This window comes from Conger conger, chromosome 18 (assembly GCF_963514075.1).
Source record: "Conger conger chromosome 18, fConCon1.1, whole genome shotgun sequence".
NCBI lineage: Eukaryota > Metazoa > Chordata > Actinopteri > Anguilliformes > Congridae > Conger > Conger conger.
Genome location: NC_083777.1, coordinates 11326856 through 11349556, shown reverse-complemented (window position 1 = coordinate 11349556; position 22701 = coordinate 11326856). Strand labels below are relative to the sequence as shown.

The following is a 22701-nucleotide window of genomic DNA, read 5'->3' as shown; positions in this document are numbered from 1 at the left end:
CTTTTAATCCAAAGCAATTTACAAGTGCATAGGTTCTACCACAAGTCAAAGCATCACATCCATAACTAGGAAAATACACATGGAATGCTGTTCTAAACATATAGTCGTCATCATAAGTGCAAAACATTTATTTTTTTATTTTTGGGTTAGACAAGGAGGATAGGGATATCAGAAAGGGGGGGCAGGGGAAATCAGGACGGAGGACTAACCCTCTCAGAAGGGTTCAGGATTCTCCAAATGCCCACTAATCCCAGAGACTTGCAGACCCAGTCAGGAAGGCCTTGGGTACCCTCCACACAGTGGCTCCACTGTGGTCCAGAACCGGGTCCATTAATAGATTAAAATCCCCCCCCAAGAATAAGATCATAATTTCCAGCAGCCTATAGCTTTCTTTCAAGATCCACAAAAAATGTCGGGTCATTCCCGTTGGGTGCATAGATATTAGGCAAAATAAAGGTTTGCCCTTGTATTTCCGCCTGTATAATAATAATTCTCCCTGAGTTATCTTCAATTTGAAGACATTTAAATTGCAAATGTTTACTAATCAACGTTATTATCCCCAAATTACCCCCCAACGCAATTACTTTTACTGGAACCCACACTGTAAAACACATAACCAACCCAGGCTCCACAAAGCTTGAGACTCCACTGATTCTTGTAGAAACACCACATCATATGTTCTTCTTAAGACTGGTCATAACCTTTTTCCTCTTGATTGGGTTCCCCAACCCATTAACATTCCGTGATGACAAAACACAATAAAAATAACCTTACATAACCCCATGAAACAAAAAAGGTGCATCTGAACAATGACCTTACACCCACCAACCCCCCCTGAAATCTTTCCAGTGGAAAACCAGCGGTCCACGAGACTTCACTCATCCAGCCGCGCAGGCTCTGCTGCTGTAATAAATGAGTCCAAACCAGTGTCTGTATATTAATGTTCAGAAGTGCCAAGCGAAGAAAATTAAAAAACAAAGTCAGCTAGGCTATCTAGCACTGAATTTAAGAGAAGTACCATGGTCACAAACTCCCCACATCCTATCAATGAACGCAATCGCCTTCCTCAGGCACTCGAAAGTCTTAATTCCATCATCGGTGTCGAATTTCAAATTAGCGGGATACAGCATTCTGAAGCTCACCTCCCGTTCGTGCAGCTTTTTCTTGCACTCCTTGAATTTGTCGCGCCTCACCTGTGTGGCTCTGGAGAGGTCAGGAAAGAGCACGACGTTGTCGTTTCCCCAGCTCAGCTCGCCTTCATTTCTCACTCTCAAATCCCTGTGCGACGACCTCAAAAACCTCGGCAACATTGGTCTGGGTCCGTCTCCTGATCTGGGCTGCTGGTTGGCGACTCGTGTGCTCGCTTGTTAGCCGGTGGATTATCCTGCCATTTTTTCTCAGCAGATTCAAGATAGTCCACTCATTTCTCAACCTCGCCTTGCCATAGTTTTGTCACCACCGACGCTGTGGTGCGATGCATTTCTGCTGGGCCCTTCATATCACTGGAGATCTTTGTAAGCTTTGCATAAATGTTGGCCAATATTCTGTCGCCTGCATCTTGGACTTGCATATCGTCAGTCCCGTGCGAGCGCAAGTGTCTTTTTATGTCTCCACAAGTTGGTGTCTTCAATAGTTTAGACATATTTTGGCCCCACAACTGTTCATAAACAAAACCGTGCGGTTATTTCCTGGTTATACATATTTTAATCGGATAAATGTAGCAGAGCGATGCGGAGTGACAAGCTCAGCTTCCTACTCTCGCATTGCGTCACGTGACTCCATCTGACCAGATTGAAAAGGAGAATTTAATACAAATAAACCCACTCCAGCCTGAACACAGACCAGTGCCCAAAAAAAACTGTTCTGCCAAATTGGTACAGCAAGAGAACTTCCTGTAAATCATATTGTTTCCGACTGTCACATTCCGAGGTCAATATTTCTGCTTGACAGAATGCTCTTTTGCATAGGTTATAGAGAAAATAAGATATCTGAATAATAAAGCAAACCCATATGAACCCGAAAGCAGCAGGAACCTGCATCACACCAGTCCTATCATCACTTCCTGTCTGAATACTCTCTAGCATCATCTACCCACTTCTTGAGCACAGCCTCCTTGCCAAGCTTCCAGAGCAAGGGTAGAAGTCGGATCCCCTTGCGTGCAGTGATCATGAGGTAGTCTTTGTTTTCTGGGCGAAGTGCGGCTGTATGGTGAGCCATTACCAGAGATTGGCAGAATCGGACCAGTACCAGCGTGTACAGAGCGTCTCGCTCCACCTCATCCAGCGGGAGGATGCTCTCCCAGCCCGCCAACACCGCCCCCCCAACTTCCAGCGGACTTTGGCTCTCGATCATCATGTACATAATGGTGATGGCCAGCTCAAAGATGGAGTAGCCATAGTTCATACTTCCGAAGTCCAGGATTCCAGAGATTCTGTAGCCAATCGGAGAGTCTGGTTCCACTATGATATTTTGGTCATTGAAATCTCCATGAATTGGACCTAGAAAGAACACCTTGATCAATTACTCAAATGACAATAATCAGGTTTATACTGGAAGACGAGACTACACTGTTTTAACAATGTTCTGTATCAAAATGAATTATTATTATTATTATTTTTTTAAAGCACTCTGAACTTTGTCAATTGGGTTAGTGGGGAAGGACTCACTCTTGCGGAAGGAGCTCACATGCACCAAGACTTCGGTCTTGAACATCATCATGACGTCCTTCACGAGCCGAAGCTCATCTTCTCCCTCCAGCGCCGGCAGGTAGGGCTCCAGCAGGTGCACATTACCCAGGTCCCACGGGTTGTTCTCTCGCTTCAAGGCCCACAGCTTGGGGTGCTCCATCTGTCACAGCAACAGCAGCCCAGTTTAGAGCTGGACCCACAATGCACTATGGCGGGCCATCTGTCAAAGGAGCCCCTGTTGATTTACAACAGATGCTTTTGCTTTAGTTACTCATTTTGTAACATATGGGCTGCCAAAACAAATGTGGGGGGACCTCACCTACTCTGCATTTTGGAAATCCACAGACGACATGAATCAGGGTAAATCTGGTATCCTTTTCAGGGCAAGGGCATGGATGATGGAACTATTTTTTTGTAGGGGGGGTGCTGAAAATTACTATTGCTTTGTTAAAATAAAGAACAGGTCAATTGATGGGTGAATTAACAGGAGCGCAAAAATTACACCGGGTTAATGAAAACAGGTGCACAGGAAACACAGCTCCGGTTATTTCTTGTAAATAATTGTGTTGATGTCAGAGAAAAGTGGCATGGTTTGGCATGGCTCACATAGTAACATTAGTAACAGTAGGATAGTTATGCTATTCATTAACAGATATCCTGTCTCAATATTTCTGAGGAGGACAGTGAAACCGCCTTTGACTACACATTAGAGAGCATTCTCTGTGACCTGACCCCAATTTATATCAAACTGTTCCTTTAGTTTTTATGGCCAAAAAGGTTGACTTGAATTTTGTGTTGAGGTCCAGGACTTGGACCATTCTATCAGAAAGAAGTCTTCCAGACCTTGCCTTGACTTCAACTGTTCCATTTAGCTACCATTTTCTAACAATGTTTCTGACAGTGGAAATAGCCAGCTTTATACTGAAATCCTTGGACAACTGTTTAGAGGAACCCATAGTTGTTAACACCAGACAGTACTGTAGCTACTGCAGTTGGATACTTTAGAAGGCATGGAGTGATTTCATAATAAAAACTTCAGCCCAGGAATTATACTCACCTGACTCACTGAAACCCTAATGAGTAAATCACCTGGGTCTGGGTCTTAGTAATCATCTTTTTAAAAAGTAACAAAGAATAATCTAAAAGGGCCCCAAACTTTTATACACAGAGCTTTTAAATAATATATCATTTATAGACAGTAAAAAAAAAAAAAAAAAAAAGTGTCTTTAGAATGAGCAGAAAGGTCTCATGTTTAACTGATTGGAACAGACATTTAAACCAATGGTGCCCAAATGTTTGCTAGTTTTGTTACATTTCACAGGGTGCTTATGTAGTACCTATGTATCAATCAAGTTGAGAATTTTGCATATTATTAGAAAAAAACAAAAAAAAAAAAAAAAAAAAAAACAAACATGACTCTGGACTTATTTCATTTTCGGAGTTCGGTCTTGTCCACCTTGCAGTATGTATAGGACTCTGCCATTTGCTGAAAATGAAAAACACGAGGTTTGGAGTGCCTATAGCCCATCTAAAATATATGTAGGAACAATCTGTTCAGTGCAAAAGTGAGAATGCGCACATGCTCCTACCTTCTGCAGCATTGTATTCGTTGTTGCTGCCATCCTTCCTACCTCGTAGAGCATGCGTGGGGAACAGTGGATATTAGCGATGGTGGTTCCAGGCAAGAAGGTCAACAAACGCACCAAGTACTTCTGACTACCAGATCCACAATCTGCCAAAACACAACATATTCACATTTTACAGCCTTACATAACATTAGCTTGAATGTTCTCCAAAACCAACAGACCATAAGTTGGTCTTTCATACAAGCATGCTCATGGGTACAACAGAACAGGATGAGCTTTAAAATGAAACCATGAATATGATGTTACAGGGTAAACAGTTAGCTCTGAGTTGAAGGTATTTACATCCATATTGTTTGATCTGTGCAGAAATTACAGGCTTTATTTAATAATTTTCTGTTTATGTCAATACAGGTGCAACAATACTTCATTGCTACTTCATGGAAATAGTTACACACAGTAGGCTACAGTAAAATGAAGTTAGCTAGTAGCTCTGCCCAACACTAGGCATAGGTTGTAGAATACTACAACACAAAAACAAAAATTGGTCGGTAAATGTTATTAAGTAGACGTGGATTGGCTAGATTTACAAATATTGGCAGTGGTTTCACAATTAATTGGCCTAAAAATTACGTACATACATTTTTACATGCAATTGCACTGTAGTCGTTTCTAACCATACTACCTTAGCTAGCTAATATAATGTTAATCTTACAATAAGATGCACCTCCTTGCCATCTCTGTGCTCAAACACTCAAAAGCTGATGCAAATGAATGTGTTCAAGCTGGTTTAGTTTAACCAGGGAAAAGGGGGTAGTAGCGAAACTCAGAGCTGGAAAATTGAGGAACCTTGAGGTTTATGAAAAGGGGTGGCATGTTCAGTAGAAAACTGCATATTTGTGAATTCCAAGCATTAACTTCCAAAAAATGATGTTAGAGAATTTTTGTATTTCATGAAGTAAAGTAATGTAATTAAGCAAATCGACCACTTTTCTGAAATTGATTACAGCTGTCTGGGATTACCTGGAAAGCTAAAGGAAAGTGAGACAGCTAAACTGTGGCAAGTTCTGATATGTTTGGAACAATCTGCCAGCCAATTTTATTATATATTTTTTTGCAGTTTTAAAGGTGGTCACAACAAATATTGATTTGATTGTGGTTTACTACTCTTTAGAGTAGAATTGTGAGATATTTAGAAACTTTGCATTTCATTATTTTTTGAAAGCACGGAACAAAATTTCATCTGCCTGCTTTGCTTATTCATACCAATATCCTCCAGACTCATCATGGTCCCAGTGAGGGTGGGCAGGACAGTCTGAACAGGCAGACCGTGCTGGTGCAGGAAGGCCAGGGCGTGGTTCTGCAGCTCATACCGATCCACGTTCTGGCTGAAAACACAGTTTGTGATCTTCAGCAAATACTGGCCTCCCTCGCCGGCCACCACATGAAAGTTCTGGTCATGATAGCTTGGCAGCGGGCGGAGCAATGACACGGTCAACCCAAAGAGACGGCCGAGCAGTTGTGAGGCCTGGGGCTCGCTGAGCCTTGGCTGGGCTTCATCCATTGACATGACAGCTGTCAGAAAGAAAAAAAGAAAAAGAAAAAAAAGAAAGAAGAAAAACAGAGCACTTGTTACTTTTTTATTTCACGCTTTCCTCCTACAACGAAAGACATGCATGTCAGGCTCGGTATACTCCTACCCTTACCCTTGACCAAGGCACTGGCCTCAGACTGGGAGCTGGTCCCCGGGTGCTGCATCGCGGCTGCACACTGCTCCTTAGTAACTAGGATGGGTTAAATGCAGAGGAAAATTATCTCACAGGGCTCAATAAAGTATTACAACAACAATAATAACAATAACAATTATAATTCAGTCAGACAACTCACAATGAATTGAACAATATTTACTGAGGTTTAATGTCAATGCAAAAACTATGGTGTCAAGGCTCTGCCTCATCACTCCCTGTTGTAAGCCAGCTGAAACGGAGTGGCTAAAACTTGATCATGCCATTGGCATGAACAGCTAAGGTTTGTGGTTAATTTTGCCCCTCCCATTAGACGCAAGACGTGGCGCTTCTCGAGTCTGCTCAAACAAGTTCTGTAGGCTTGGCATCATTAAGAAAATATTTTGATTGTTGTTATGTACTACCCATCTAGATACATGGGCTACGATACTATTCAGGGGCGATACATTTAAATACGGAACGATTCGGTGCGATGCAATCTGATAGAGACTTAATATTTCTTAAATTTTCCATTATAAGTGAAAATAAGCCAATTCTATAAAAGTGGCATTGCTTACCTTGAAACAGATAGGCCGTCATTGTAAATAGAAAATTGTTCTTAATTAACCTGCCTGGTTAAATAAATAAAATAGATACATTTCATAAAAGTAGTAGAATCAGACAAATGCGTGCCAGAGTTGTATATCAAAGTAAAGAACGAAGTTAAAACTGAATTGTCAAATGCAGAGCGAAATGCTGTCTACTTGGCATCTTGTACCTGTGCTCCAACGTATTTACCATGTCACGAAAGCCATCACTCTCCACTTCACTGTAAGGTCGCAATTCCTTAGCAATAAAACGGGCTATAGATGCCGTGATTACCTTAGACCTTACCGAGTTGTGGCAGGAAAAAGTGTTTAATATCGGTTTTTGTCTTGCGTGTTGTTGCTTGTGCTAGCATCCATAGATTCCTCATCGCCCGAATTTGGTTTCACCGTGCCGTCTCACGAGACGAGTGCTGAGATTTGTCGTGCTACCGCTGTACTTAATCACTGTTGTACACACCTTACAAACGGCTTTTGACTTTTGTCCAATTTTCCTTCCTTTTTATAAAATCCAAATATCTTCCAAACTTTAGATTTTAAATTTGGTGGTGCACTAAACAGTGTCGACGTTGTTGGAAATTTTGTTCTTGGTTTTGCCATGGTTTTTCCTCGCAAGCCAATTCACATCATTTTCAAACTTCCGTATTCGGCGGGTTCTTTCACATTGTTTGTGGGGAACTTTCGGTCGATGCGCTGTTAGTTAGCTTGTTGCTAGCTAACGTTAGTTGCTTGTGCAAGATGTGGGTGTGTATAGTGACAATCATTTGTAAAACGCGCGCAGCTAGGTCACACTGCAACTGATTCAGCTTCATCAGTGTTATCAATATTTGATCTGCAACATGCATTTTGAAGTTGGCCGTGTAGAACTGCTTTAAATATGCTACATGAGCAAAGAACACACGCAGAGGACGGCCAGTGTACAATACTGAGCTGCTGTCATTCTTCAGGGTGGTGTGGGTTTGTGGCAGGTTGGCTGGTTGACTAGTGTGAGTAGTAGTGTTGGTAGTGTGAGTGCTGGAAGCTGTCACACTCACATCCACTTCTGCATCAGCATAGTCTTCATCTGTCAAACAAGAGAAGCCACAATACGTTTAACATAATTTTGTGTTCAGGTTTAGGTTGGCTAGGCTGAGTGAGTGAGTGAGTGAGTGAGTGAGTGAGTGAGAGAGTGAGAGAGTGAGAGAGTGAGAGAGTGAGTGAGAGAGTGAGAGATACAAGTAAATAAATACAAGAGACAGTTAGCTAGCTAACGAGCTTTGTTTAACGACGGATGATAACCACGTTCTCTCGCTTAACATAACGTTTTAGGGCATACTCACTACTCCTAACAATAGGGAGGGCAAAGTGGAGCTTTAGAATGTAGACCGCTGTTTGTGCACGTGAGTTCGCCAATACATTCCTCTCAGAAAACGTAATTTGTCCACTTTTTTTACTTCACAGTAGAGGTGATCAAACTTACAATAACTAAACGTGTTCTAAGCCTTTACTGGTCCCTGTACGATGTTAGCATGATGTAGCTAGCATACGCGAATAGCACAAAGCCATACAATTTGCTTTTTAACGGCACTTGGTTATTCGAACGATATAAATAAAAAGCATTCGATTAAGTTCAACGGCACCGAAAATGTCTGTCGCACGGTCCATAAATGGCAAAAGTCCCACCATAGGATTGTTTTAAACCTTTAAAAGTTATACAATTTATCTTGGCCCCATCAGTGATTCGGCGCGATCAGAGAGTTCAGTTGCTATGGAAATTAAGGATACAGCACGGTTATTTGCTACTTAAACGTAGACGCACGCTCGAGAGCGTTAACATGATTGAAGTCTGACATGTCTATTGTCAAAATCCATTGAAACTATGAAAAAGTAACCAGGGACTATATTGACCTGGCTACAGTCACAATTTTGACAGTTCGAACTACCACCAACTGCCATGTATGAGCGCGTGAAGTAAACCAGTAAAAGCTATTGTTTTTCGGTGTCGTCAGGGTCCAGCATTTAACATTGATGGAATGCTGGTAAAATAAGCGCTTAAAAGCCACAAAAACAGTCATTTTGTCACTTTAAAATTCCACATAAGCAGAATTATTGTCCACAACACGTTAATTTAAGCTTAAACTGAGATTTTAATCAGAATATTCATGTTGATTTCCGGAAATAAATTTTTCGGTTGTCCTCCCGACTAACAACTACATAACTAGACGAAAATGTCTAGAGATAATGGAGTTTACCATCTGTGGTTAAACAAAGCTAACTAACATTAGCTAGCTGTCTCTAGTACACCGTATCGGTGACGATGGCTAACGTTAAGTAGAAGCAACTTACGTGTTGATGTCCTGATGAGAAGTCGCCATTTCTTCTGTACTCGAGCATCATAGCCCAGCCACATCTCGGGGAAGTGGTAGGAGGACCAGGTTTTGGTCGTTTCTTCAAGTTCAGTGCTTTCAGCCAGTCGAAGAGACTCCTCGTCTTGCAAATCATAAGAAGCCTCACAGCCGCACTCGTTTCTTGCTACTCGGTGGTCAAAACACTCTTGTTCCCAAAATAAGTTTCGCTTCTGCCAGTTATTGTGACATCCCCTAACCGAACACATAACCCCACTCTGTCTTGAATCCATTGCTACAATACGTTAGCCGCGTATACTGTAAGCAGAGACCGTTTAGATATTTGCTATAAAGTTAGCTGCCCACTGAACGACCGGAAGTTCCCCACAAAAATCGGTAACAGAGCCTGCCCATACGGACGTCCCAAAATAAGGTGAAAAGCATCCAGCGCTACTCGTAAAAGGTCAACGCAGATTTACTATTAGCCAATGAGAGGCGGTCATTATTATTTTTAAAGTAAGAGGATTTGTAGATCAGCGAGTCTTCCGCAGCAGCTTTAGTAATACTAAAGTAGAATTAGCAGCAAATCGTAAATCAACCGATTCGTAACTTTAGAATCGAGCAAACTACCGATCATGGTGCATTTATATCGATCCATGGGTCCGCGTATCGATGTAGTCGCATCTAGAAACAATAGCGTAAACCATACAAATACACAAGGCTTGAAGTGTTCCGCAATATGATATTCTAGAAAAAATAATAATAAAAAAGAACAAAAAACAACCTCGGTCAAGTCAAGATAATACATAACTTAGCTAATTTCCTCCTAAAAGTCTTGTGTCGACATTTAGAAGTAGACTACCGGCTATTTAGAATATTTGAATTCAACAAATGGGCATGTATGTTTTGATGCATATTTTAATAAAGGTCAGTCGATGCATCGTATCAAGATGTATTAGCACAAATGATAGGCAACCGCTATAGGCTATATGTCTCACGTATTTCAAACATGAACTCACCACTGAACAGATTGAGAGGTTTCAGGTGCACATACGACGCATTCTGCCCGAGAAATGTGGGTCTTATCTATCAAACAGGTGCGCGGGGTTGTACGTGCAGTATACGTGTCATCTACGTGAGTCATCACAAGGTATGTCTGCTATTCAAACTAAAAGTAACATGCAATAGGTACATCGCCTCTAACATTTTAATATTGCCTCAAACTATATCATGTCTGACTTCACTGATGATATGCGTGAAAAATAGTCAAACCCACATTTAAAAAAATGTATTTTTAACGTCAGCGCCAGGTTATATTGGTAACATTTTTGGTAAAAGTCACTTTCAGTTGACGTCATACAGTATATTGTTCAATCGGTTCCCTAGAGGCTTTTGGAACAGGAGCTGTCCACACACAAGAGTCGGCTAGTCAAAAGTGATGGGATTCTACCGTACTGCTCCCCCATGTTCAGCCATAGCCATGAAAATCGCCCTGGTGACTGGTGAGTAGACGTGCCTTCCCTCCCTCCACCAGCAAACAGCTGTGAAGATTTTAAAACTCGATGTTTCAACGTTATTTTGGTTTAAGTGAGAGTTAAACGCGGATGGGGGCAGTGTGGGCTACACACTGAAGTTTATTTATTTCACTGTTTTTACATGCATGTATTTTTCAAATAACGAGAATCACATACAGCTTTTGGGTACCTCTTAGTCATTCCTTTTCACCTTTTAAGACATTATGTCATTTTGAGCAATGCTTTTCTTCCGTGCAACAGCCGAGAACATCAAAGCAATCTGCACTAGTAAATACTTCGGCGTATATTTTCTTACCGTAATTTGCAAAGGAAGGTGTTGGAGCCACCTGTTTCGACTCGACGCGATTACATTTATAGTGTTTGCCGATTTAAGCACACATTAATGTAAACAGAACAGAGGAAAAATAACCCTCCATAACATAACGATAACATTTCTCTCTTGCAACATTGCTTGTCGAGAGCTTTCTGATTGAATACATACTGCAGATGTGCTCATCTACCCCAAAAGATCGATTTTAATCTCCGCAATCTGTTAGTGGACAAAACTATTATTACTAATTACACAGTTCTTCATAGCAGCTTCAGCTTTAATTGTGAGGTCCACATACTCATTGAAGATGTTTCTAGAATTACTTTTGAATGTCTAAATACTTGTTAATCGGATAAAATGGTTTAGTTCAACCGATTTAATTGAATATTGCTCAATTGTGCTGACGAGATTTGAATTGCAAAGATAGAGGTGGTAGATTGGAATTGAAATGTCTCACAGCTTTTCTTTGAAATGTCTGGTTTATGACCAGCCACTCCAAAATAAATAATTACAAATGGATAACAACTGTGTTTAAAAGAATAAGAATACCTTCTTCAGTGGATTTGGTTATTTATGCGTTTTGTTTCAGGACTTCTGGCACACCAGGTGATCTTCAGCGTTTCGTTGCGATCCAGTGACTGCGTTTCCATAAAGGAGGCCTGCGTGTCTGAGTCGCATGCGTGTCGAAGTGGATGGGACATGCTGAAGAAAGTGTGCCGTGTCTCGGGTATGCCACCACGCCCTGCCGCCGCCATGCAAATGTCATACCGGTTCGCCCACCTGCTGGATTAGGTGGTATACAACAATTTGACAGATTAACAGATAATACATTATGCCGATGCTCATACTTAATCACAGGATTGTATTTGGAAAGAGATGCAACTTTATTATTATAATTTTTTTTAAATGTACATTTACCAGGGTGAACTAAAGCAAGTATTTAGAAAACCCAACAGATTTTAGCGAAACTATCCATCTTTATAGGTAGATACTATTCCCGGCAAGTAGAAAACACAGGCTTAATTACATTTTTGGGCGAACTGCCCCTTTAACTACCGCGTTAGCTTCCATCACAACCTGCAATAAAGGGTGTCTAACAAAATCTTTGCTTCAAGATTTAAATCATAAACTGCAATTTGCTACGAATATTCTCTGTGTGGGATAGCAGATACGGAAAAAGTCTCCACAATTTTAAATAATTTTGAATAAATGTGCGTATATAATATACTCACCAAATAGCCTAATTGAGAACTGGCTGATGGTATGGAGTATTGTATTATTATACAACTGCTTGGCTGAATAATCAATTCGGGCTGGGAGTGGTAAATTTGGTTCCATATACGCCCGGCTATGAAGTAATATGGACAAAAGCTTGTTAATCTTAATTTGCATCTTGAAAGTATGCAAATGAGCCATTTTACATATCTTGTTGGAATTGGAATCTGTTCATGTCCATACCTCATGATAAAAGCATGTACTGTACCTCTGAAATGATTTGGAAGACCAAAGATGCATTTTCGGTGGAACATAACCTTAAGGGATGTATCCAGCCATGTTGGATGAGCCCAGATCATACATAGTGAGCTTGTTTTCCTTGAATGGCTGCAAAGGAGCCAGTCTAGCCTTGGGTTGCCAATCATCTCGTAAAATACGGAATTGTCATGCAATTTGGTTATGTAACTTTCTGCAACTTTGAGAATAACTTGGTTCATATTGGTTAACCAGCTACCCATCTGTGATAGCAAACATGCTGTAAGGCCATTTGTTTTTACATGACATTACATTACATTAATGGCATTTGGCAGACGCTCTTATCCAGAGCGATGTACAACAAAGTGCAAAGTGTATACCCATAACCAGGGATAAGTGCACTGAAAGACCCTTGAGGGAAGTACAATTTCAACTGCTAACTGCACAACAAAGATAAGGACCAAGGCCTATTTGATCATCTTTAAATAAAAATTTTTTAGAACCGCCAACAAGCAAATGTATGAACAAACCCCTTACCTAGCCAAACACTGCTTACCTAGCCAAACAACAATCAACAATTAAAAGCAAACTAACCCAGTTGAGACAGAGAGACTAGAAAGATACATTCTAAGTGTTATAAGGTTTGGAATATTAGATAGAATACTTCAATGTTTCAGTAGAATCACAGATTCAGAATTCACAGGCTTCACTTTGATTATCATTCTTCTTTCATTCAAGATAATGATCTTGGCTGTTCATTACGCAGTTTGAATATCCTTCACAGAGGGAAATTCTTGGCTTTTATCAATGTGCCTTCCATAATTCAACACTGCTCTGTAAATGTGCTTTTTTGTACATTTGTTATTACAAAATGCCAATATCATATGCCACAATCAAGAATCTGAGATTAATTTCCCTTGTGATATTGCAAGAGCAAAAGGTTTAGCTACCAGATAGGTTTAGCCATTTTCCCTGTGACTATTGTATGAGAGCTTTCCTATGATGGAAATTTTATAAGAGACGGTCATTAAATGTAAGATGCTGTCCATTATTAGGATTTTGTTAGGATTTTTAAAGTTGTGTAACTTGTGTAGTGTGCGCTAGGCATTAGGCTACTTCAACATTTGATCTTCCCAGAAACATGTCCACAGGCCATGTGAGAATAACCTCTTTTATTGGTGCTGGCTTTTACACACCTTAGGTTCCAGCCTACATATCCCCCATGTCATACCCATTTCTCCTCAAGACACATTTATGTCTCACCCTCCTCTCACTTAATTCAATAAATCTGAGAGATCCAATAAGTGCAACTGGACATAACGATCCCAATAGTGTTCCCTCAAGGCAAGAAAGGCAGGACTAAAACATCAAGCTGCTAGCCTTAAGTCACGCTCTCTATAAATTGAATAGTGTGTGTGTGTGTGTGTGCGTGTGTGTGTGCATCAGGTGAAAGCTGCAGGGTGGTGGATTCGGAGGAGTGTAATATGACCATCGCTTACCTGCTGGGCCAGTTCCCGGATTGGAAAGGTTGTCTGTGCATAGAGGAGGACTACTGCAGAACCCCACAGCTGCTGGCCCCCAACTGCCACTCTCAGCCAGGTGAGGTACATCACCGCACGGACCCCACAACACCTCTCGGAGTCAGGTGTAGAACAGTACCAATTCCCATAACACCGGTTTCTATATCAGGTGGTGTACAGAATGGATCCAACTGGGTCAGTTCGAGAGCAGTGCTGAGCTACACAGCTCTCTAGTTCAGTACTGCGTTTTATGGCCCAACCTCTCCCATGGGCCATGGGGAGCACAATTGGACCACATCCTAAAACAAATTACCACTAAACCAAAGTCCGAAAGCACATTACAAAAGAATCAAAAAAGGAAAAACTGCAAACAAAACATGGCACACTTAGCTGAAACTATAAAATACACTGGTCTCAAAACCACAGGACTTTAAAAAGGTACCTTCAAAAGTCTCTCTTTTCAGCTGCAGAAACTTCCGCCTTTTATTCTTTGGACAGCTGAACATAACTGCCAATCAGTTAATTAGGCAACTGGCTGCACCTGAAGGAGCCAGCCACATGCATGCAGGGGGACATAACCCCTCTTAACAAGCTGCTAAGTCTTTCAGGATATTCATGCAACACCGCAGCAGCACACAGGAATATGGTCAGACTATCATTTAAAAAACACAACTAAAAAACAACTGAATCTGTAATTTCTCCTGAACTAGTGCTGAATCATAACATTTCCAACTGAAATGGATGGGTTTTTTTTTTTACAACACTCCTTCCTTTCAGATTGTTCTTCTACGATATAAAAGTAGACAGCCAATGTCAGAGCTGAAACCGTTTGCAAGCCAATCAGTTTAGGTCATAGGATTGAATTTGTGTTTGGATCACAAATATTTATCTACCCCTTAAACTACAGTATCAGGTGGTTAATGGTTTATTTTTACTACAATCACAGCCTGAAGCTACGCAAGTGGTCAATGTTTTAATCTTAGTATCGCCGTTATTAGGAAGCTGACAAACTGCAATGCCCTAGGACATAGCAGTAGCTACCTAACTCCCCTGCCTGAAAAACCAGAATAGAACAACATAGTTTATGGGCAGACTTGTGCCAATGAAAGTCAAGGAATCAAATCAAAAACAATTGTCACAACACTCTTCACAGAACACTCTGGCCTCAACCCTCACAAGAACTAGCCTATGGCGAGGAAAAGGACAGTGTCAAGGAAAAACGCCCTAGTGACAAATAGGGTTTTAATGACCGGCACGGTCAGTCAGTCGGTGTTCATGTTAGTGAAATTAGCCGCAGCTAGGTGACAGTGTTGAGGTGGTGGTTCAGACGGAGGAATTCCCTGATGTCATTTGATGCCTTAGTTAACCACAGTAGTGCCCAGTGTGGAAATGCTTTGTCCTGTCTGGTTTTCTTACAGGTGGTGAAACACCCTACCAGGCCCCCAGTGGGAGGGGCTGGTTTCAGCCAGACGCAGGCCCAGCATCCGTGAGTCCAGAGGGCCAGGGGTGTCTGTCTGTCCTGCTGGGCTGCCAGGAGTCCCCCCGCTGCTGGTCAGCGTTCAGGAAGCTCAGAAACTGCAGCTCAGGCGAGGATCAGTGCCGCACCCTGGCCTCCCGCAGTTCTTGTCTGCTCCTCTGGGGGGAGCTGAAGAGCACTCCTCTGGCCAACTGTACCTGTCCGGTGGGGGGGAAGAGGTGCCTGAAGGTACAAGCTCTCCTCCAGAACAGCCCCTGTATTCAGGAGGAGAGGGAGTCTCTGGCCAAACCCCTGCCAAAGGCAATACACCAAAACATGGGCAAAGGTACATTCTTCAGCAAGCTTTTGCCAGAACACGTTGCTACACACAGTAGGTATTCTTTGACAGAAATTGGACGTGTGCCCACATTTGCAAATCTTGTTTTTAGCAAGACAAGCTTTCCATCACTATGCTAGTCCAGTCCTTCATCTGTTGACTTTTTAAAATTGCATTTCCAAGTACCACAGTGTTTTTGTTTGGTTCTGAGAGTGCAGGTTTTGAGTTTATCGGGTGTTCACTTTCCTCCACACCAGCCATTTTCTTCGGGCCACTTGGCTTTTGACACTGTTGTCTGAGTGAGAGCCTTCAATAAGGACATAGCCACTCAGCACAGTGTCTTAGCTTTAGTATCAGACAGACACTTTAGTCCCGGGAGATGTTGGGGTGTTCAGTATATTTGTGGTTTATAGAGAACTATTTTGCATGCTGGATCAAGGACCATAGCATAGCTGTGGACCTGGAAATTCACTGGTGTCTGCCATTTGTTCCGACTCAGTCTTATCTACAGTAGCTTCTTGGACCTGTGCATTTCTTTTTTTGTCTTCTTTATAGTCAAAGTGAAGAAGGATCCCAAACCAGACTGGCAAAGAAGTGGCCTTTTAGAAGAGGGTAATGCAGTGGCACTGTTTTGCTGATCCCTATGTACTCATTTGTTCTCAGGGAAAAGAACACAATGAATAGACTAATACAATTTCTGTAAATATTCATAATAGCACCGATAATAACAACCCATTGACTTATCAGAAAACTGATCAACTTGAGAAGTCAGGCATATTATTTTGCTCATAATAATTCACAACCAGGTATAAGATTGTGTAAGCCATCGAACACTTCCACAGTTTTTACAAATTTCATGTGTGAAATATTTTTATACCCAGAATATACATTTCAATATCATAAATAGTATTTAATCCTATCAATCAGTTTGAAAATCTTGGGAAATAGTTATCAAAATGATTTCATTTCACTCATATCCCGATATTTCAGAATAAGGCAATATCCTGAAAAAGATATGGGCCATGTAAATGGCGTATTCTGAATAAATACCTTGAATGAAACCTTAATCCAAACATGGCATGGCTCAATATTATTTGTGTTGTCGGCCAGCTAGCCGGCTATTTTGGCATGTGTATTTGAAATATCCAGCTCAAATCTGGGTTTTCACATTAGTTAGCAACACATAGAATGGCCTGAGGGTGTTTGTGGTCTGGTCTGCTGGAGGGAGAAATTATCCTACTTTTAACAAATTTTTAATATGGGATGTAATGTTACGTGGCCATTTCATGTTTATTCAGACAATGCACAACTGCATTTAAACAGACATTACATTAAATTTGGCAGATGCTCTTATCCAGAGCGATGTACAGTTGATTAGACTAAGCAGGAGACTATCCTTCCCTGAAACAATGCAGGGTTAAGGGCCCAACGGCTGTGTGGATCTTATTGTGGCTACACGGGGGATCGAACCACCGACCATGCGGGTCCCAGTCATGTACCTTAACCACTAAGCTACAGGCCGCCTTAGGAATGTTAAAAGAATAATAAAACTGCAATAACGGGAATATCTTGTGTATGTGAACGCAGTCGGCGGTTGCTAAAGGCTAGAGGGTGGTTTCCTTGTCAACAGCTCGTCATTCACAGGACTGTGGCCGTGTTGTCCCCCCCCGCAGCCCGTGACGTGGCCCGCTCCTGCCTGCGCTCCATGGCGGCCTGCATGTACGACGCGGTGTGCAACGCCCAGCTGGTGCCCCTGGTGCGGGCGTGCGCGGAGAGCCGCTGCGAGTCTGCGGCGTGCGGCCGCGCCACCCGGACCTTCTACCGGGGCCTCCCCCGCGCCGTGGCCGACACGCTGGTGTTCTGCGAGTGCCGCGCGGCCGACCCGGACTGCCTGCGCGTGAGGGCCCACCTGCAGGGCGGAGCCTGCGCCGGGAGGCCCGAGCACACGCCCACCTGCCTGGAGCTGTACGACAGGTGTCTGCTGGAGCCCCTGTGCAGGTAAGCCCGCGGGGGGGGAGAGAGGAGAGGCTGAGGGAAGAAGGCTCGGCTGCCTGCTGCAGAGGGAAGCACGGAGGAGTTTTATTTATTGGGATGTGTACTGTGGGCAGCAATTGATGTCATTGGTTCCATCAGGCGACCCAATCGAGAAAAGAAGGAGGTGGGGTCACTTGCCACAGGAAGTGCTCCCATGAATACCTATGTTACATTTGGGCAATGACCCTTAGACAAGAGGCATTACTGACTTTAAACACTGAAAAAGTAAGTAATGCCTTTCCCTAAACACACTGAAAAATATCATGAGTTATTGCATTTATTTATTTATTTTTAACCGAGTCAAACCATGAGAAGAGGACAGGAAGCCTCAAACCCTGGTCTGATGTATTAGGTCTGGTGGAACCAAGGCCACCACTTCAGAATAGAAGCCTGTTGTCCAGGCATGTTGAATGCAGACTCCACCTTTTTCTGATTGGGTGCGTGACAGAACCATGCTCACATGCAATGCTACCTTCAGAAATGGCAAGCCTTCCAAACACCCCACAGAACTGGCTTTCCATGTTGGCACAACGACATGCTGTTGCATTTGGTAAGACATCAAGTATTAGTTGCTACTTCTAGTGCTGCTGTAGCTATTGGCACACATAACCCAGTCGGGACGAGGTATTCAAAACAACCGTATCCATTAGATGTACTAACCATAGAATATTATCATTATTATTACAAGATTATTAATGTAAATGAGGGAACACAGTGACTCTAGCAGTAGTGTGTGCTTGCCCTGTGATTGACAGGCAGAGATACAGAACGTTCCAGTCCAGGTGTTTTGGGGAGGGAGTGGAGACTCGTTGCGCTGACCGTCTGTGCCCCCCGGATCCCGACCTGATCCCAGGAGGGGACACAGAGTGCCGGTGGGCGTTCGTGGGTACGATGGGCACCGTGCTGCAGCAGCCCTGCCACTGTGAGGGACTGCAGGGCCTACACCTCCTCCACTGCCAGAGGATCCGCCAAGTGTTCCAGGAGCGCTACGTCTTCAGTGAGACTGACCTCTGTTCCTCCTTTCATTTCAGTCTGTGTGGTGGTCCACTGCTTTCTATCGCCTGCGTGGCGGTCCACAGTGACACAGACTATATGCATGTTCACACAAATTTAAAAAACTATTATCCACAAGGTACGGAATATACGGTGCATTACTGCACAGTTTGACACTCTTAAACTCTGAAAATATAGGCTCGCAGATTTGGTGTGGCAAAGGAAATGGTGCCATTGTACCAAAGTAACATCAGTTAGTCCATGAAGGCAGGGATTCATTACAGCTCACATACCACTAAACAACTGCAGAAAAACGTGCTAAATAAATATAAAATAAATTAAGTGAACAAATGTTTTGGACTTATTCAGACCTTCATCAGTGCTGGAAGTTGTTCAAGCAGTATTGGAGGAACTTTCGACCAATGAAACTAAACAACCTTTCTTCACAGGGATGAGACTCTAGTTTATAATAAGTAAATAGATGGCTGAAGCATAGCTAGTCTTGTCATTGTCTGTGTAAAATCTATCCAAGAGGGGTAACACATGGAGCAGGGCATGAGCAGTTGTTTTTTCATCATGGCTATTCACAGTCTCATAGCTACAGGGCAGAGTTTGTTCTTGTTAAGTGGTATGCACAATAAATGTTTATCCTTGTTAAGTGACATACATAATGCATGTTTATCCTTGTTAAGTAGTATACATACACAATTAAAATGTGTCCTTGTTATTTGGTATACATAATGAATATTTGTCATTGTTAAGTGGCACAGTATACATAACAAATGTTTTTGTTTATTGTTAAAGAAAGTTTCAACATTTTAATTCTCCAGAAATTTCTATCAAGACTTTACAGCGATTGTTATGCAGTTAATTTAGCTAAGCTTTAAAATGCAGTGTCGGATATCTTAGCCACCAGGAAAAGCACAAAGGAAAGGTTTCCTACGGAAATAAGCTCAGCAGTTAGTCAACTGGAGAATGCCCTAAACTATGATTCTCTGCTGCAGACTTTAGTTCAGAGAGTGTGATTATTATTAACAGTATTATTTAACTTAATTGATTTAAAAATATATCTCGTGAATGTGTTTCTTTTTTTTTAGTTTCTCACATGAAAAAAGAAGTCTCGTCACATCACACTACACAGGAGAATACGTCACCACTGAGTGGCCAGCGGTTCAGTGGTGAACAACATTGTTTTCATTAGTCAACCATGTTCTTGTGTATTATGATAGCAGTATCAACATAAGCAGAAATATGTAATATGAAACCATAATATTTATACAGTACTAAAGAGTGTTCATCTTGGTGTTTACAGTGCTGTGAAATTAAGACTCCTTTATGAAAATATGTACAAGTACAATTAACAATCCATTAAAAGTCCCTTTTCTCTTTTTTCCCGCAGATCAACTGTTTGTTGCTCTCATATGTGTCCTTGTGATTGTTTTAATACTAATGGTTGTCATCACCGTCTTGAGCACCTCAGGGTAAGTATTACACATTTTAGAATTTCAAATAATCAATTGGAATTTCTCTGTCCATTTGTTCAGGAGTCCGGTTGGTTGGCGTCCCAATTTTGCACATCAAATAAAACATGAAAGAGGTTTAATAAATAAAATAAAATTGCAGTTGTTTTTTCTACGTTTAATAAGATGGAATTAAGCATGTGGTTGTTTTACAGAAATAAGTGTGCAGTGGTTTTTTCTATACCCACAGATTGTGCAGAGGAGCAGAGAAGGCCAAATTTCATCCCCCTGACAGAAAGAATATTCCTGCTTTTCACTGATCATTTATTAGACAGGTTTTACAAGCCACTCTAGCCACTAAATTTGAAATGTAGGGAATAGAGATCAGCATTTGGATTTTTACGAGATGTTTTATTGGATTATATTCATCTATGCTCTTTCATAGTGTCTATTGTAAAACCACATTGTTGAAGAATACTTGATGTTTCTCTCTGAACGCAGTTACATTTCTTGTCAAATTCTTCGAGTGGCTGAAGAATTCTAAATAGATTAAGGTCTGGAATTAATTTGCACTTGATTTTTATTTTGAAAAATACGACTGATAGCATTTTATTTATGCATGAAAAGTTTGGATGGAGGAGACGTTTATGGTTAATTTATTGTATGGCTTTGTTAAAGGTGTTGTTAATGGAAAATAAACTATTGTCACGACAAGCCTGCATGGTTTGTACACATTGTGCACATACATTTTTTGATATCATTGCTAGCCCACCTCTTGTCCTGTCAGGGCTTAGGGCAGATTGAACCAAGCGCAACCAGGAAGTAAACAGAATATATACGTTTATTCAGCTCAGGGCAGATCATACAGGCAGGGGTCAATCGCCAACAGACAGACACAGGGATAATCAGAGACATGGTAGATGTCACAAGCGAGAGTCCAAACACAGTAAGTCTGAGTCTGATAATGCAAAGGTACAGAGGTTGATCCAGAATCAATGACCAAAAGTCCAATCAGAGTTCCGCAACACCAGATCAATACCAAGACAGAAGGAATATCCAAAAAGCAAAGGTAGGAGTACACAAAACAGGTCAGAGCCCAGAACAGACACTCAGGGAACCACTGGAAGGAATTTGATATAAATCTGGCAAAGAAAGGACAAAGACATATGGGTATATATGCACACACACACACACACACACACACACACACACACACACACACACACACACACACACACACACACACACACACACACACACACACACACACACACACAAGTAAATGAACTGAAATGACGAACCGGTGTAGGGACACAGGTGACGAGACACAGGTGAGATGAATGAATGAATGAAAGGACTATGGAAAGAGAGGGCGGACAAAAATCAAATACAGGGCAAGAAACCAAAAACGCCAAAACAGAAAAAGTATGAAAAGCATCCTGTAATACCTTCAGCACTGAGAGTAGAGACAGTGATGTCCACAGCTGGAACCCTGCTGTTCCCAAAGTTTCTGAGGTGAAACGCACAAGTAGATCTGTCTTCTCACCCTGACAAATGCTCATTATATTACAAATCCACCAAAGTCCAAGTGCAGGTGTCTTTTAAAGAGAATGGGAGATGATACCCTGATTGGTTTATTGAATGTTATGCTTAAAACGTGCCAATGATTACTTAAGAGACCAAGTTCAAGCCCAGTTGCAGCTTACTTTGCACTATCAACCTTTAAAATAGCTTTCTGAATTGATTTTGTACCTTTCTAAGACATTGGGACCTTTCGCTTGGCCTTATAAGCTAGGTTATGCATTGCTGAAGGTTGTGTGTCCAGGGAGAATTCAAATACGAGGAGACTGAGTTTATGCGGCCATTTCTGGGAAATTCAGATGAAAACGTGGCGAACGGTAACAGACAGAGAGAGAGTGCCACTTTACAGCCTGCTAAGTCAACAAGACCCAGTGACAATCCAATATTGACTCATTGGCCTTCTGAGTCTTTTACCCAAATGTTGTCAGCCTCGTTTGTGAAGGGGAAGGAAAAGATCAAATAAACTGCTCTGGTGTGCTTGTTAATGGGCAGAACAGACTCTGTGGTCTGGTAATTCCCAATGATATTCACCTCATAAATCATCACTTTAGCAGTTCCTCAATGGAAGACCTCTGACATTTAGGGCTGACTCACATCTGAGGAGCCTCTGATGTGGCTAAATTGAGGGAAGTTAATGACATATCGAGAAGGAGAGATCTGCACTAGGGCAGGGACAGGAAGCCCTCAAGACTGATGGGCAGAGGCCAACCCATATAGGAAGCAGCTGTAAATATTTTAGGACACTTTCCTGCCCGGTTTATACTTCATGGTTAGGATGGAGGGCTACAACTGCCCCCCCATCCCCCTACTGAACCCCAACACTTCAGTCCAGATGTGTCCTGCTATACATGACGGGTCTCCGAAATGTGACTGAACATTCTTGGCATTCAAATGCATCTTTGGAAAGGCAATGGCAATGGCCAGTGATTCTTTTAGTCATCTGATATTAGTTTACCTTAGTGTCATTTACAGTTTCTGTATGAATCTCGTGTGATGTGTGCATCCCCACTTGGAATATAAAAAGCAATGGGACTGCTGCGAAAAGAATCGAGGGTATCTGCCATTTTAAACAAGGACCCGGT

The 22701-nt window shown here is 41.9% G+C and overlaps 2 protein-coding genes across 8 annotated transcripts; one reads left to right on the top strand and one right to left on the bottom strand.

Moving 5' to 3' along the window:
* Positions 1-836: 836 nt before the first annotated feature.
* LOC133118464 (hydroxylysine kinase-like) lies at positions 837-14201 on the bottom strand. 6 transcript variants are annotated; one of them, XM_061228497.1, is made up of 9 exons: positions 13738-14201; positions 12001-12116; positions 8925-11551; positions 7634-7662; positions 5971-6054; positions 5537-5845; positions 4277-4419; positions 2667-2847; positions 837-2498 (listed from the first exon to the last, which is right to left on the bottom strand). In XM_061228497.1, the coding sequence occupies exons 5-9, from the start codon at positions 6026-6028 to the stop codon at positions 2056-2058; spliced, it is 1134 nt and encodes a 377-aa protein (XP_061084481.1). In that variant the 5' UTR covers positions 6029-6054; positions 7634-7662; positions 8925-11551; positions 12001-12116; positions 13738-14201; the 3' UTR covers positions 837-2055. The 6 variants fall into 6 exon arrangements, with proteins under 6 accessions (XP_061084481.1, XP_061084484.1, XP_061084482.1 ...); XM_061228500.1 differs by having other exon boundaries at positions 5977-6054; XM_061228498.1 differs by having other exon boundaries at positions 8925-11548.
* Positions 10005-20752, top strand: gfral (GDNF family receptor alpha like). Of its 2 annotated transcripts, XM_061228493.1 has the most exons (11): positions 10005-10073; positions 10310-10425; positions 11358-11495; positions 13685-13837; positions 15177-15605; positions 16107-16163; positions 17225-17549; positions 18341-18582; positions 19676-19756; positions 19978-20059; positions 20289-20752. In XM_061228493.1, exons 2-11 carry the CDS (start codon positions 10362-10364, stop codon positions 20356-20358), a joined length of 1641 nt encoding a protein of 546 aa, XP_061084477.1. In that variant the 5' UTR covers positions 10005-10073; positions 10310-10361; the 3' UTR covers positions 20359-20752. The 2 variants fall into 2 exon arrangements, with proteins under 2 accessions (XP_061084477.1, XP_061084478.1); XM_061228494.1 differs by lacking the exon at positions 10005-10073 and having other exon boundaries at positions 10094-10425; positions 15177-15560.
* Positions 20753-22701: the final 1949 nt, after the last annotated feature.